Source organism: Cupressus sempervirens, chromosome 3 (assembly GCF_028749045.1).
Source record: "Cupressus sempervirens isolate cs-2001-9-10 chromosome 3, ASM2874904v1, whole genome shotgun sequence".
NCBI lineage: Eukaryota > Viridiplantae > Streptophyta > Pinopsida > Cupressales > Cupressaceae > Cupressus > Cupressus sempervirens.
Window position 1 is genome coordinate 609,283,186 of NC_143120.1, and position 15,591 is coordinate 609,298,776.

Consider the following 15,591-nt stretch of genomic DNA (forward strand, 5'->3'; position numbering starts at 1 on the left):
CAAATCTGCTCTGTATCTCTGATGATAACATTGCATTCTCTGCCGTTATTCTTTGATGCAAATCTGAAAATATAGATTCTCCTGCAAACGACTGACTAAATAACCTGTGTGAATGCTCTTGGGTGATCCTTCACATCTTCAATAACTCTTTCCTCCTAGATTTCTCATTCTCAAAGTCTGATTTCACAGATGAAACCCTTGCTCTTCACAAAAAGCCAAAAAAACTCGAAATTTCAATCAACAAGAACGAATTCGAGAAATCCTTTTAAGTCTTCTTTTATTCCTCGAAGATCCCATGCCCTTTTAGGGTTTGCATTTATTTTAATCAAATATCCTCATAATATATTTTTGCATTTGTTTTAATCAAATCTCCTCAAGGTAGGACGACCCTCTTCATGACCCTTTTATTAATTTATTAAGTTGTCTTTTAAAACAACTTATATCTCGCTAGAGTGGCGTCACTACTAAATTATTATAAAGTTGGTCCATTAATAAAGATTTTTAATAAATTATTAAGTTGTCTTTTTAAAACAACTTATATCCCCCTACGGCGCAATCACTATATGGTGGCCCCATTTATTTACACACTTATTTAAATTATTATAAAATTGCTCCATTAATAAAGCATTTTATTTTAATCATTTAAAACATTAAACTTTCAAACTTAAATATTTACATTTTATTCTTGAAACTAATCATTTTGCCTCTCTAACTAGAAATTAATTTTGCATCAGGTTCTTGGGTGATATCCAAATATGGTAGGCCAACTACCAGTCCCCCCTCAACAAATAAGACACCTGCTAAAGAATATAAAATTGTCTTAGACTATCTAGAATGACTCATAATTCGTAACGAGCCATCTTCCTATCTGCTAGTCTCAACACACCTCGGTTGGTTCCCTATCGACTTTTATAACCTATAGAAATCTCCAATTGTAGGCCAATCCATATTGAAAACTGGACTATCCAAAGAAGGGACATTACAGTTTGCCATGCTTGAGATTGCTTGTCCTTAAGCAACCTCAATTCGGGATTTTGTAGTATTTGCTTACTCTCCCACATTGCATTCTCAATTGCTAAAACCTTCCATTCGACCAAGTACTTCATGATGACCATCCACAATCCCTGTGCTTTAGTATTAATGATGGCCTCAGGGACAAGAGTCAACATCCTCTTCTCATTGAGGGGTGGTAGTGTTCGAGAAGGAACCACATTGTGCCCAATCACCATTTTGGGGTGACATATGTGGCAGACACTGTGCACCTTGTAGTCTATTGACAAGTCTAACTAATAAGCCATTCATGTGGTGCGCTAGATAACCTTGAAGGGTCCTTAATGTTGTGCCTTGAGTTTCTCTTCTCCACTCATTTTGAGAATGGACTATTGTAGGGTTGCAACATGAAGTACACCGTATTAGCAACCTCAAAATACAACTCAACTCTCTTTTGATCTGTATACTACCTTTGCTGGTTTTCTGCCTTCTGAATATTCTCCTTTAAGGATGTCATGATCCCAACTTAGTTGAAGAAGGTCCTTGGTGCTAGGCACCTGTATATTTCCAAACAACAAATCAAGAAAGTTAGGCACTTCATATGATATAGTGCCATGGATGGTGAGATGTGGATAGACATTGTATGCTGCTCTTGATGTTGGAACCAATGATATTTCAAGGCAAGATGGTGTATTTGTTGCAATTAATGAAATAGTAGAATATATTAAGAAGAAGCAAAAAATATACGAAGCAATTCTTCGTAGAAGTAGAACATGCGTCCCTTTGAGGAGATGAAGGTGGCCACGAAGTTCCTACTTTCCCATCTCATAGTGTCATGTTTAATGTTGTGGTAGAGAGACCCATTTTAGGCAGGAATAACATAGAGCTTGACTATGTGAAAAGAGTAAAAGGGCTATTATAGTTGTTAAAGTATCAGACTGAAAACTTATATTATTCAGAATAACTACTCAAGGCAAAGATATAATACAATACTGAAGATGATTAAGTGAACTGAGATGGTATGAAGTGTCTGCTATTCTGCAATATATACTGGAAGATATCTGCTGCTTTGTAATATATACTGGAAGATATCTGCTGCTCTGTGATATATACTGGAAGACTTATATTACTTATGTGTTCATTGTATATCTTAAAGCAGAGGAGATCGGCAATTATATATATGTAGGCAGTATATAGAGGAGTCACGACTAATGGCCGTGACTCATATTTGAGTCACGTCTATTAGACGTGACTATTATTAAGACAGAACTAAACACAGATTATATAAATGCATTGATATTATACTTGCGCCCAATACATATATGAAACTAATGCAAGCGCTCGATAACATATATCGAGACTAATAAACTGACACCCAGTAATAATAAGTCAGTTTTATATTTAATATCGATGAACCTCTAAATTAATGTGAATAGATACAAAATCATAACTTATGTATTTAGTTTATATTTAGAATAAATAAATAAATAAATAAATAAATAAATAAATATATATATATATATATATATATAATATAACATAAGTATAATTTTAAGAGTTATGAATAACTCTCCAACTAATCTATACATTAACAATAGTGTATTTTGAAATGATTTTTGAAATATTGTAGTTTAAAAGCTTGGCGCATGTTTTTGCAAATTCTCCGTTCTCCACTATTGTTTGATCACCATATTGACAAGATTTGTTGAGAAAATCATGAATTGAAGACTTGGTAGTACTTGTTGACTGAGTTTATATGTTAGGACTTGTGAGCCGAGTATTGGTGGCTTTGACAAAGTACTAGACTTAGTCCTTGGAAAAAACTTGCCAAGCCTTAGGCTGCAAATTGAAGGTTTTGAGCTCAGATTTGACCACATAAGAATATATGGGCATTGAGCGAAAAAAGTGTTGAGAAATAGGATCTCTGCAAATGTAATAACACTAGTATATTTCTGTGTGTTCCAAGTGCAGATCCAAATGCACACACACACACACACACACACACACACACACACACATATATATGAATGAAGAAGAGACATGTCTCTCCGTTAATCAATATGGTTATGGTAAATTAATAATCATTAGACATATTAACAACAATATGAAGAAGAGACATGTCTCTCTGTTAATGAATGTTGGTTATGGTAAATTAATAATCATTAGACATATTAACAACAATATATATATATATATATATATATATATATATATATATATATATATATATATATATATATATATGATCAATCAAAAACAATAATGTTTAGCCAATAACCATTAAAAACGAACTCTAGATCAATTTAATTCGATAGAAGCTATGACATTAACACTTCCTCTTAGCTTGGGAGGATTGTTATAGAACCAATTTAGAACACATTAAAACTGTCAAGTATATAGAGAGATATCATCATAGTATGATATTCTTGGAATGGTATATTTAAGAATATCAACATATATCCATCAACTTAGATGTTATCTCTCAATCTAATCCGAAGTATGATTCAACAAGAAATATCAGTCATGTGACATTCATCATACTTATGTTCTTTTTTGGTATGTGCACTATCATCAAATCCTTGATACCTACCAAAAGAATATGTTATATTCTAGTAGGATATGAGTTATTGATTTTCGACACTCGAGGACAATTAAGTCAATCAGATTAACAAAAAATACAATGTCATGAACTCTATCATGACAAGTATTATGATCTTTGACACTCCGGGACAACAACTTAATGAAGTCTGTCACGTTAACAGGTCTACAATTTATAAGATCTTTACCTTATAATCATTACCTTATATATATATATATATATATATATATATATGTCAATGAAAGATCGTCACCTTTCATGAGATAATCCACATATAAAAAATAGTAACCACCACGAATCAAGTCAGAGGGTAGAACAAGGGATTTCACCTCAATTTCTCTCTCACAAAGAAGAATGCAGTAGAAGGAATTTCACTTAGAACTTTTCGCTCATAGAGAAGGTATCATTCACAAGTGATTACACCTCAAAATTCTCCCTCTAAATAATGATCCTAGGAAGTCAGGTCCTATAGTTACTCCCTTAGAGACTCTCGTTGCTGAAAGAATGCCTATTGAACTCCCTTCGAATTTGATATTGATCTTCCAACATTCAGGAGATAAGTTGTTACTTCCTCATGATTTACCTAGGAGTAGGCCCATCAAATTATGCAACCACACACATGTATTTTCTAGACTCCCTCTGAGTATCAATCTTCTAAGCTCCTGTGTTGCTTTATCCAGCTTGATCATTAGACAACTAATGTGTTCTAGAGCACAACTTCTATGGAAATATTGTCATGAGATTGACTCTGCACAATATGCCTAATGTACCATTCTTTTTTTTCTACAAGATCAAATCTGCACATGAGGGTCTTGGACATTTGAATATGGAATATCTCCTTTCTAAGATGGTTCAAGTGGGAGTGAAACATTTGTTATTATTCCCCCTTAATGTAAATTTCCACTTATTCCATCGTTTAGAATTTCCAACCGCTCACTCATCTTCCCCTTCACTTCTATTTGATGGTATTCCATATGGACTTGTAGATTCGTCTAATATTATTTTCACTTGACATCATTGTTGACTGTCCAGCTTGTTCAACTCTATTGGTGATGTGTAACATATTTGAATATATTAGCTCATGTCTTTCCCGGTCTCTATGTAACACTCCATTATGAATACTATGTTCAAGCCCAGTAAGTCATTCATGACTAACTTTGTTGTTGTCATCAAAAGTTTCAAGCTGGGAAGTTGATTCAACCGACAACCATCTCTATAACTATTTTTAATTATGCATGCATTTAAATATAAAGATTTATAACCATTGATTCTTTTATATCATCCCACGCACAAGCATATAGAAATAGCAACGAGTTATCTGGAATCTCAATTATATTTTCTTCCATTAGGAATGATTTCTTCATTTTGTTTGCTTAATTAAAAGTGGCATTTGCTACACTTAATAGAAGCTTCCTTGCAAACTAATGCCTCCTTTGTGTATTTGATGCCAAAATTCCTGGACATGATAGTTGGTGATATTTATACTAAGAAACTTCTCAATAGTAATTCACTAAAGTCAAGACATGAATGGAAATGGGAATACCATTCCAAAATGAATGCTGAGAAACTATTAACTAGGAAATTTTTTGTTATAATATAAACATCTTGTTGATTTTGTGGATTAATAGGTTGCCCTATTTTATAAGTTTGCTTCCCTCTAAGGAGTCAATTTCTGTTGCCATTGTTCAGTAGACTCCATGATGATTAGCACAGTATGACTTTCGGACTCAGGGTCTTAAAGATTTTTTATTTATGACGTCATCATTATTGTAGACAAGGGGCGGGATTTATTCAATGTCCATACCATTGACATTGTCCACACATGGGTACAATAAAAAATGATGAGTAATTTGTACAGATGGTAAAATCCTGACGTTGAGAATGTGAGGTGGAAACTTTAGTATCAGTCTACCCAATGTATATACAACTCACAAATTGTATGACTCAGCCACATAGCGAATGTGTTTGAGATGCGTTGATGTATCACATATCCTCTGATGTAGATGACCGGCAGTCTACTCTAACAAGCCATGAATGTACTAGACCGTACCCATTGCTCTATATCAATGTGCTCATGGAGGGAAGAATTTTTCTGCATAGTGTATAGATGTTTTTAATCCTTTATTTACCAAGCTTTGTTTCCTCTGACCCTGTTGGTTGATATCCAAGCCTATTCGTAGGCAAAATTTGATTGCTCAAAATTTGTATCACGACTTTAAGTCATTTGTTTCAATAATTCTTGCTCAATTAGTCTGCCAGTGATGTTTTAGACTTGCTTCAAAGCAATACTAAGTTCTATTAAGAGGAGGTATAAGTCAGAAACATGGAGATGGGGTGGAGCTTGGAGTGGGAGTCGTTGAAGTGGAGGAAAATACCGGCTGAAACGGTGACAACCAGCTTCATGCCCCAATCACAGTTACTAGAAACTCCGTAGATGAAATACCTTGTTCCCACGATGGAGAGTGGAATCTTGTCATTTCCTCTTCCAAACTCCTACACCGGATTACTTGTAATATTGCACTAAGCAAATGCTGACTTGTCAACCTCCCAAACGTTATGCAATTCATTGTCATACTCGAACACCAAGGCATCACCCACTTGGAATGTTTTGGAGGAAGCCTAGGCATTAAAGTCTATGCTCACATCCTAACGCCACTTGTCTCCCACTATTTAATCTCTACTGCCCTATGCAGAATGAATATTTGAAGATGCACACAAAACCAGCAACATAGCCGCCATTGCTGCAAATTGAACTGCCATTCTCATCCTGTACTAAAACTATGCAGCTCCACAAATATAGAAGTGCAATTGAATGCCTTGTTTCTTATTTCATTTTTATGTAACGAAAGTGGAGATAAGAGATGTGCGCAGAATGGAGGAGAGCGAAGGTATTTAAACAAAATTGGAGGAGGAATTTGGAATGCTTTTCTACTTTTTATTGAATAACTAGATTTAACAATACATTGTTTACTCATCAAGTTTGAAACATCACCGACAATCTTATTGAAAGACCACCACGTGTTTCAGACTTCTCAGCAATACTCACTTTTCCTTAGATGCTGTTGTTACCCATGACACTCATAAATGTTTTTATCTTCCGCCAGAAATAAGGTGGTTTGCGTACAATGTTCCTTGAATGCTATCTTGACTATTATTCTCTCAATCTCTATAAGACATACACCATCAGCTGCTTGGGTTTGCATTGAGTATCTCTTCCCATTCCTTCAAATGATGTGTTCAACTGTATTTAATATATATGTCTGTAACAACAAGATTTCCTAGGTCTTAATTAACAAATAACATACTCAAAGAAATACAGTTATTCCTTAATTTTCATAGGAAGACAGTTAAATCAGTTTCGTTCATATGAATGAGATTTATGGTTAAATTTAGTTAAACAAATTTTTTTAACTAAGAACTTAAAACACCATCAATGAATTTACTATAGAAATTAAAATCCACATACCATGGAATTCGAGACCGAAATCAAACTAGGGATGCTTCTGTAACCACCCAGGTTAGTCCACAAATACCACTATAACAATATCATGTGACGACTACCATCCAACCACTATATCAAAATCAAATGACGATTACCATTAAATACCACTATATTAAATTAGGGTATCACATACCATTGTATCAATTAGGGCATCAATTACCATAGGATCATTTAGGGCTTTAGATACCACTGTATCACTTAGGGCTTTAGTTACCACTGGATCATTTAGGACATCAGATACCATTGTATCAATTAGGGCTTCAGATACCACTGAATCAATTAGGGCTTCAGATACCACTGTATCATTTAGGGCTCCAAACACCACTGAATCAATTAGGGCTCCAGATACCACTATATCATTCCGTTCCTTCTGATTGCTTAACTGTGGCAATAACATAAGATTAGAAGATATGCTCATATTCAATATTCATATAAATGAAAGACAATCCATAAATCTATCTCTCGCATCTAAGTGTAAAATAACTGTAATGATGATATAACTGAATTAATCTTACCTTCTTGCATATACATCATAAAAGTGATAATACTTGTTTCCAACAAACAATTGAATGTATAGCTTATCTTTGTCTGTTGTATGTCTGACAACTTGGGGAGAGGTGAAACATTGTCAGGGGCTTAACCACCTAAGCTCAGACCATAACTTATCGCCGCTCAATCTCTATCAAGAAAGGCCCTCCCTACCTAGAATAGATAGGGAACATCTTCTCATCCACTGAGCATCTTGGTATTTATTCACACCACTCGACTTGATAGTAGGAGAATACAATAAACAGGATCATGCATGAGCTATTAAATAATTCATATTAAAAATGATAAACATTGTTATGTCATATCTGATTCTGTTTCATGTTATTGCAGATTCCTTTCGCTCACCTCTTCATCCTTTTCCTTGGCTACACAGCTGGGTGAGTCCCAGGTGTTCGGAATTCTCAGAACAACCGGTTCTTTCTATTGATTCTCAACTGTTTCATAATTAACATATATTCCAGCTTATCACAATCTATGATTTGAGAGGTTATATTCTTTAAAGATTGCAAAATTGATTGTTTAATTCTAATATCTATTGGCATGATGATTTATGGATCCATATTATGGTTACTTGGTTATCACTTGCCATGAACAAGGCTAAATTAAAAGAAATTCAATCTGTAAATTCAAACAAGATATCAACAAGATATCATCATAATAAATGCTGAAACTTGCTATTATGAAATTCGATGTTATTGTACTTTTCATTTCAGGTTTTATTGCATTTGGAAAACTCTCCCATAAGAGATACTATTCAACTGGATACAATGAAAGATAAAAAGAAAAGCTCATTATAATCCCGAGGGTACAGTCAACAAATTGCATAATATAATCACAGTCTTAAAGAAAGAGACTCCTAGGCTTAGCCGGCTGTAGGAGAATATGCATTCAAAAATATATAAGGGTAACTCATGACTTGATATGTATCCTTTGGGGAACTTGCAATCTGATCGGCTCCCTTTTGATTTCTTCAGCGCTTGACCTCAGTATCCTAGCCAGAATTACTTGAAGTTGAAGTCACACAATTTGAACAAGGTTTTTAACAGTGGTAAATAGTAGATATATCATTGCTAAATGGTAAGATGTATCAATGGCAATTGCAAACGTTTCAATGGTAGACTGTAAGATGTTTCAATGGCAAATTGTAAGACATTTCAATGGCAGATGTAGTTGTAACAATGTAGGGACAAGTTGGTAAATGAAAACAAAAGAAATTTGGAATGTAGCAAGGTAGGAGGAAATTTGGGCACCAAGGGAAAAAGGTGATCCTATCTCTCCCTTACGACTTCCTAAAATGGAGAGCAAAAAAACTCCTTGGCTCCCATTGGTTACAAAAGATTATAATGGATTCAAATTTCCAAGTAATAAATTGATTTCAAAAAGAGGAGAATAAAAGGGATGGAAGAAGAGTTGGAAAATTATAATTTGATTATTGTCAATTTATCATGCCAAGTGTTAATCGGATAAAAGCAAGGAATATTAAAATGGAAAAATAATGTTGGACGATTATAGTTCGAAAATTATTATTATTTTATATTTATATAAGTACAAGTAAATGTATTAATGAGGTGACATCACTTTATAAAATTTTTATAATATAATGATGCCATTGTATTTTTATATCTATATGTACGTACATACATATGTATTATAATAATATGGCAAAAGATCATTTAAAATCCTTCGAGGTACGTTTTATATTTAAACTCAATTATTTATGTTTTCCTAAATTACAGTCTTAATAGCTCATGTGGGTCCCACAAATATATCCTGCATTCAAGTCGGTAGGTCCTTAACCCATTTTTCCAGTGATGGTGATGTTCCTATGCCAAATTCTTTTCTGACAATGCTTCCACCCCTTCAACGTGCTTCCTACAAGGAAATTCTTTGCAGTGAAATCATATTACATAACAAGTTATTTGATCATAAATAATCATAATGGCTAATCACTTATTCAATTTCATGAATTCATGATAAATAGTTATAACGACTAACCGTCTTACCATTTCGTAGGGTTATAAAAAATTTAACTGTCAACAGACTTCATGTGAACCTCAACTGGTATATTTTAGATTAGGTCAAAAATTGGGATGTAACAATGTCCACCAACCCATGGATTTGCAATAGATGGTATTGTCATTTCTCTGAATCCTAATTTTTAAGTATGAATTTCTTAGCTTGTCAAATAAATGCTGGCACCTTCCCTCGTTGACTATACATCAAGGTATTGGGTGACATGGATCATGAATGATCTTACTACGACATTTATAATAATTTTGTTCTTCATTTAAAAAAATTATTTTTTATTCTTTATTTGGTTTGTCCTTATGTAGTCTCTTCCATCTCCTAAAACCGATGATATTTGGATACCTGCATTAATAGAAACTCCCCATAATCGTCTTTTTGATATTCATTCTTCTTTGACAATCATTGACTTGATTCTCTTTCTCCATGATGAGTTGGTTGCGGTCTATCACTATTCTTGTCACTGTTTTCATTCTTAATTGAAAATTGTATCATACTTTAAATTCTTACATTTATGGCCTGCTTTGATACCATGTTGAGAAATAGGATCTCTACAAATGTAATAATACTACTATATTTTTGTCTGTTCCAAGTGTAGATCCAAATGCATATATCTGTAGGAGAAGAGACATGTCTCTATGTTAATCAGTATTGGTTATGGTAAATTAATAATCGTTAGACATATTAACAACAATATATATATGATCAATCAAAAGCAATAATGTTTAAAGAATAACCATTAGAGATTAACTCTAGATCAATTCAATCTGACGAAAGTCGCAACATTAACAAAAAGGAGGAAAAAAACTCAAAAAAGTCCCTACTTTTTCTCTACGGACGTGTTTTGCCATCATTTCTGCTTCAGCTTCATAATCATCAATTTATTTTTTAAGGGATACCCGCTGAACCCCCACTTTTGGCTCGTGTGGAAATAAAACATTCCCCACCCCGCTTAGTTTTTGGGTTTTCTCACATGTATCACCTTGTGGAACTTATCATTGCTTCCACTCAAACCTAGTAGTGTCTTCACTCCCATATCGCCATTAGATATTGGGAAGTCTTGTCATACATGATATTATTTTACATTATGGGGTAAAGGAGTGGAGACTCAGATCAAGAACTTAGACCACTAATGTTATGAATAATCATAATATCATTAATCAATGATGAAGTAACATACTATCAAGATTAAAGATTCAAATGGATTATTAGAACCTCTCTAGAGTTCACTATACAAGGGAGAGGAAGATATAAATTGTTATAATATTTATTTATTTATTTTTTTGTGGAATTCTATGGTTCTTTTAATGATGGGCCCTTATTGATTTTTTTACTGAGTCCACGTTGGGTCTCTAAAGTCAAAATTTTGGGCTGCAAAGTCGATTTGAAGTTGGAACTATAGAACTTTGGAGAGAATTAAATGACTTTCCAAGACAATAAGTGGGTTAAGGATATGAGGTGTGCATTGAATTACTATTAAATGATGTTAAATATATGAGTTTCATAGAAATCAAACATTAATGAATAACTAAAGTTGCCTTCAAGGAACAATGTTTTGATATTGCGTATCATTTGGTGTAGGTGCAAGATGAATAATTTATTGGTAACATGATAATAGAGTGCATTGAGGAAGTGGGTGCAAAATTTTCATTGAAGTTATAGTGGCCGACTTAGAGAACTATTGAGTTATAAGTATGATAGTTATGGTACAATTTGCAAACATTTTTCAACATGCGCATGTAATGCCGTTTCCTTAGATTTGGACATTTATGAAGTTTCTATTCACCTATTTAATTCCTTTAAGGAAACTAAAAAATTCTATGTTACCCGGGGATGCGTACCCGGCCTAAAACCCGACGTTTCGGAAACTTGGGGACGTGGGGGGGACAAAAGGGGGACGGCCAATTGTACCTGGTACGGAAAGGGGATGTCTAGACGTCCCTTGATCGTACTGAGTACGGCTGGCCGTCCCCCTTTTTTGTATGCTCAAAACTTAAAAAAAAAAACATAAAAAAAAAATTTAATGCCTCCTTGGTCGGCTAGTGGGCCCCACTCCTCCAAAAACCCTAAAATGTATATAACTCCACACATTTAAGTTGTTTTAACAATTGTTTGGTTTTCATTTTATGTTGCAGTCGGCTGAAGTTTTCATTTTGCAAGTAGAGGAGGTAATATTTTTGCTTCCAAGAGCTTGATCAAGGGTTTGATCTTCTATTTTGTCCACCAAGTAAGTATAAAACTCTTTGTGTTTTCATTTATCATTTTTTTAATAAATTTGCAACTTGCAAAGTCTGATTTTTTTTAATTTTTCATTGTTTCAGCTCATATCTCTATTCAATTGCATATTTAAACACAATGAGCAGCAGTGGGAGTACAAGTAGTAGTAGTGAAGAAGAAAATGTAGAGGTTGATGTTGCTAGTAGTGACACTAGGCAAAAACCCAATCCTAAAGCTGATTTGTTTAAATGTCCTTCCGCCATTATGAAGAATTTTGCAAAGGGTCCTTTCAATAGGAAAAAACCTCTTCTCCAATATGTCACACTTTGGCCAAAAGATAAAAAGAATTCGGGAGGGACTAGGGTGTGGGATTGTCATGTTTGTCTTGATGATTTTAGGGGCAGCTATACAAGAGTGAAGTCACATTTTTTAGATGTTTTATGCCAAGGAGTCAAAGCTTGTCCTAACCTAACCGATGAACAAAAATTAGAATGCCAAAGATTGCACTTAGAGGCTAAAATGGAGGGGCAAAATTTGACAATGACATCACCATCCATTCCCTCACAATCATCTAGACATATTTCGTCCGCCATTGGTACTAGTGGCAGCCCTAGTGGGTCTAGAGGGAAGAGAAAGATAAGTAGTGGTGAGAAGGGCTCGGTGGAAAGTATGTTTAATGCACAGGCAAAGGAGAAGTGTGAGGCATCCATTGGTAGATTTTCTTTGTTGCTAATGGTATCCCATATAATGCAGCCCGTTCCACTTATTATAAACAAATGGTGAAAGATATTTTGAGCATGAATTCCTCATTTGTACCCCTCGGTGAGCATAAGCTATGAACCACTATCCTAGATGAAGAGTACTCAAAGGTTGCTTTGTTATTTGAGGATATGAGACGCACTTGGGTTAGGATAGGCTGCTCTGTTATGATGGATGGGTGGACCAATGTTAGACATCAGCCACTCATCAATATCATTGTCACATCCCCTGCTGGCTCTTATTTTTTGAGAGCCATAGATTGCTAAGGACAGAAGAAGGATGCAGATTTCCAGTTCACCATTTTGCGAGATGCCATAGAGGAGATTGGGCCCTCTAATGTTGTACAGGTTATCACAGATTCTGCACCTGTGTGCAAATCAGCTGGTTTGATGATAGAGGGTGCTTATAGGCACATATTTTGGACCCCTTGTTGTGTTCATTCCTTGAACAATGCATTGAAGGACATAAGGAAGATTGAATGGGTGAAACAAGCGGTGCTAGAAGCTAGAGAAGTGCAAATGTTTATTTGCAACCACCACACTTCACTTGCTCTATTCAGGTCCTTCAATAAGGAGTTCCTCAAACCAGCTGAGACAAGGTATGTCAATTATAATTATAGTTTACTTTTAGTTTGTTTTAAGTTTAAGTTATTTAAAAGAATTATTTATAACTTTACCTACATGTGATGCATTTTGTTTTAAATTTTAATCATTAATGTTTAAGTTCAAATTTTAAATTTTAAATTGTTGCTATAGGTATTGCACATATTTCATCTTGATGGAGAGGATGATTGAGGTGTATGAGGCCCTTCAATTGATGGTGGTGAATCTAGAGTGGGGACGATGGTCTCATTCTAAGTCCTCTGAAGCAAAAGCGATGAGGCAAAGGATCCTTGATAAGAGTTGGTGGTCCACGATGAAGTAAGTTGTTGATTTTTGAATTTACTATTAGTCTTTTGCTTGCTGATTTTCCTACTAATAATCTTAAAATTTTTAAAATTCTAATTCTGATTTTTATTTTTGTTGGCATCTTGATCTTGCAGATATATTTGCTTTGTCATAGCACCTATTGTTGATGTCATTAGATATGCTGATATTGATGCTCCTAGTTTGGGAGAGATCTATGAGACTATTGACAACATGTTGGGTAAGATGAAGAGAATTGTTGCGGCAAAGGATTCTACATTGGGCTTTTATGAGGAGCATATTAGGCCTATTGTGACACGGAGGTGAAACATAATAAATACCCCGCTTCATATGGCAGCCTTTCCTCTAAATCCCAAATGGTATGCACAGTTGGGTGGAAGGGGCCTCCCATGTGATGATCCTGAGGTTTTGGATGGCTTCACAAGAGCAATTGATAAGATGTATTCTGCTCAAGATGCCTCTACTTTTCGTGCACAGTTCCTTGACTTCACCAACCTTCGTGGCCCAAACTTGGGTAAGCCACAAGCAAAGTTGGATAGGGTTGTTTTGGCACAGAGGGATCCTATTGGATGGTGGACTTGGCATGGGAGAGATACACCTGAGTTAAAGATACTTGCCAGTTGCCTCCTTTCACAGGTTGCTAGTTCCTCAAGTACAGAGAGGGATTGGTCCACATATTCATATATCCACTCTATCAAGAGGAATAGACTTACCTCTAAAAGTGTGGAAAAGCTAGTGATAGTGCATCATGCTCTTTGACTTGCCGATCGTCAGACTCTAGATTATGGGCAGACACCAACTTTGCGATGGGATGTTGAGCCTGAGGATGTGGCCCAGATAGATGAGGATGACACAGCACCAGGATTGGTTGGGGTTCCATTAGATGAGACTATGCTTCCTATGGAGGATGACAGTGAGGAGGACTTTGATTTTGATGCCATGGCAGTAGAGGCAAAATAGGAGCAGCAGTCTGCTTCATTTTCTATGTTTTTCTTTTTGTGTTGAACATGAACATGATTATGATACATTGATATTATGATACTTATTACTTTATGGAAGCCCTCTACCCTTTGGGCCTATAGCTTTGGGCATATTTTGATTTTGATTTTCAGATTATATCATGCTTATCATTATGAGTTTTATGATATTGACAATTGTTAATAACTTAATGTTCATTGTTCAATGTTCTCTGATGTTGTATTAATATGCATTTTGACAATTGGGTACTTAAATAGTAAAATCGGATATTATTTCGTAGGTGGCATTCAAATTTTGTATGTTATGGTTCTATTATGTTTAAATGACATGCTTTGTGCTTAGTTTCATATGAATGACATGTATGTTTACAAATTTCAATGTATATTTTCAAATTTCTCTCTCTATATATATATAGCCGTCCCCCCCCGCCGTCCCCAAAATCGCCAAAAAAATTGGCCATCCCGGAAACCCGTCCCGTCGGTACCGGAAACTTGGGGGAACATAGAAAAAATTAAATGAAAAAAAATATAGTTTACCCTAGATTAACTTTGTTGGCAACTTATATTTAATGAAAGTCTAGAAAGTAACTTAAGTCTAAATGTAGAAATAGTATAGTCGCTTTCTTCAAAGTTTGCTTGAAAGTGAAAAAAGCGGAATGAAGAAGCTCATTTTCACATCTTGGTCATTTTATTTCTCTCATTCATAATGCTTGCATTTTGAGTTCAACTTTAAATTCTAGGACAACCGTATGGATATTTGGTTTCAAAGATTGAAGGTTTCTTCCTAGCCATATTAATGGTGGATGCACACAATGTCCATACTTGCATTTGCGAGTGAACTTAAGATTTTGATGATAAGTGTATCCTTTGGAACTTAGGTTGAGCCTCCCCTAGCTGTACCATTTCTAGCTCCCTATGGAAGCTGTATACCTCATAAATTTGTCAAAGAATAGTTGAAGTATATTGTGTGAAACTTAAATATTTGCGTAGCCTTCTTTTAAACTATCTGCTACACTTTCTAAGGAGTGTAGTAATATTTAGCAAGGC

General features: G+C 34.9%; 2 protein-coding genes across 2 annotated transcripts in view; both read left to right on the plus strand.

Annotated features, from left to right (window-relative positions):
- Positions 1-15,591, plus strand: part of LOC149568152 (SNF2 domain-containing protein / helicase domain-containing protein / HNH endonuclease domain-containing protein) — a 288,465-nt gene that overhangs the window by 130,428 nt on the left and 142,446 nt on the right. The gene's annotated exons all lie outside the window — the stretch shown is intronic.
- Positions 12,022-14,657, plus strand: LOC149568153 (uncharacterized). Its single transcript, XM_089821154.1, has 3 exons — positions 12,022-13,239; positions 13,397-13,561; positions 13,684-14,657. The coding sequence occupies exons 1-3, from the start codon at positions 13,031-13,033 to the stop codon at positions 13,871-13,873; spliced, it is 564 nt and encodes a 187-aa protein (XP_089677280.1). The 5' UTR covers positions 12,022-13,030; the 3' UTR covers positions 13,874-14,657.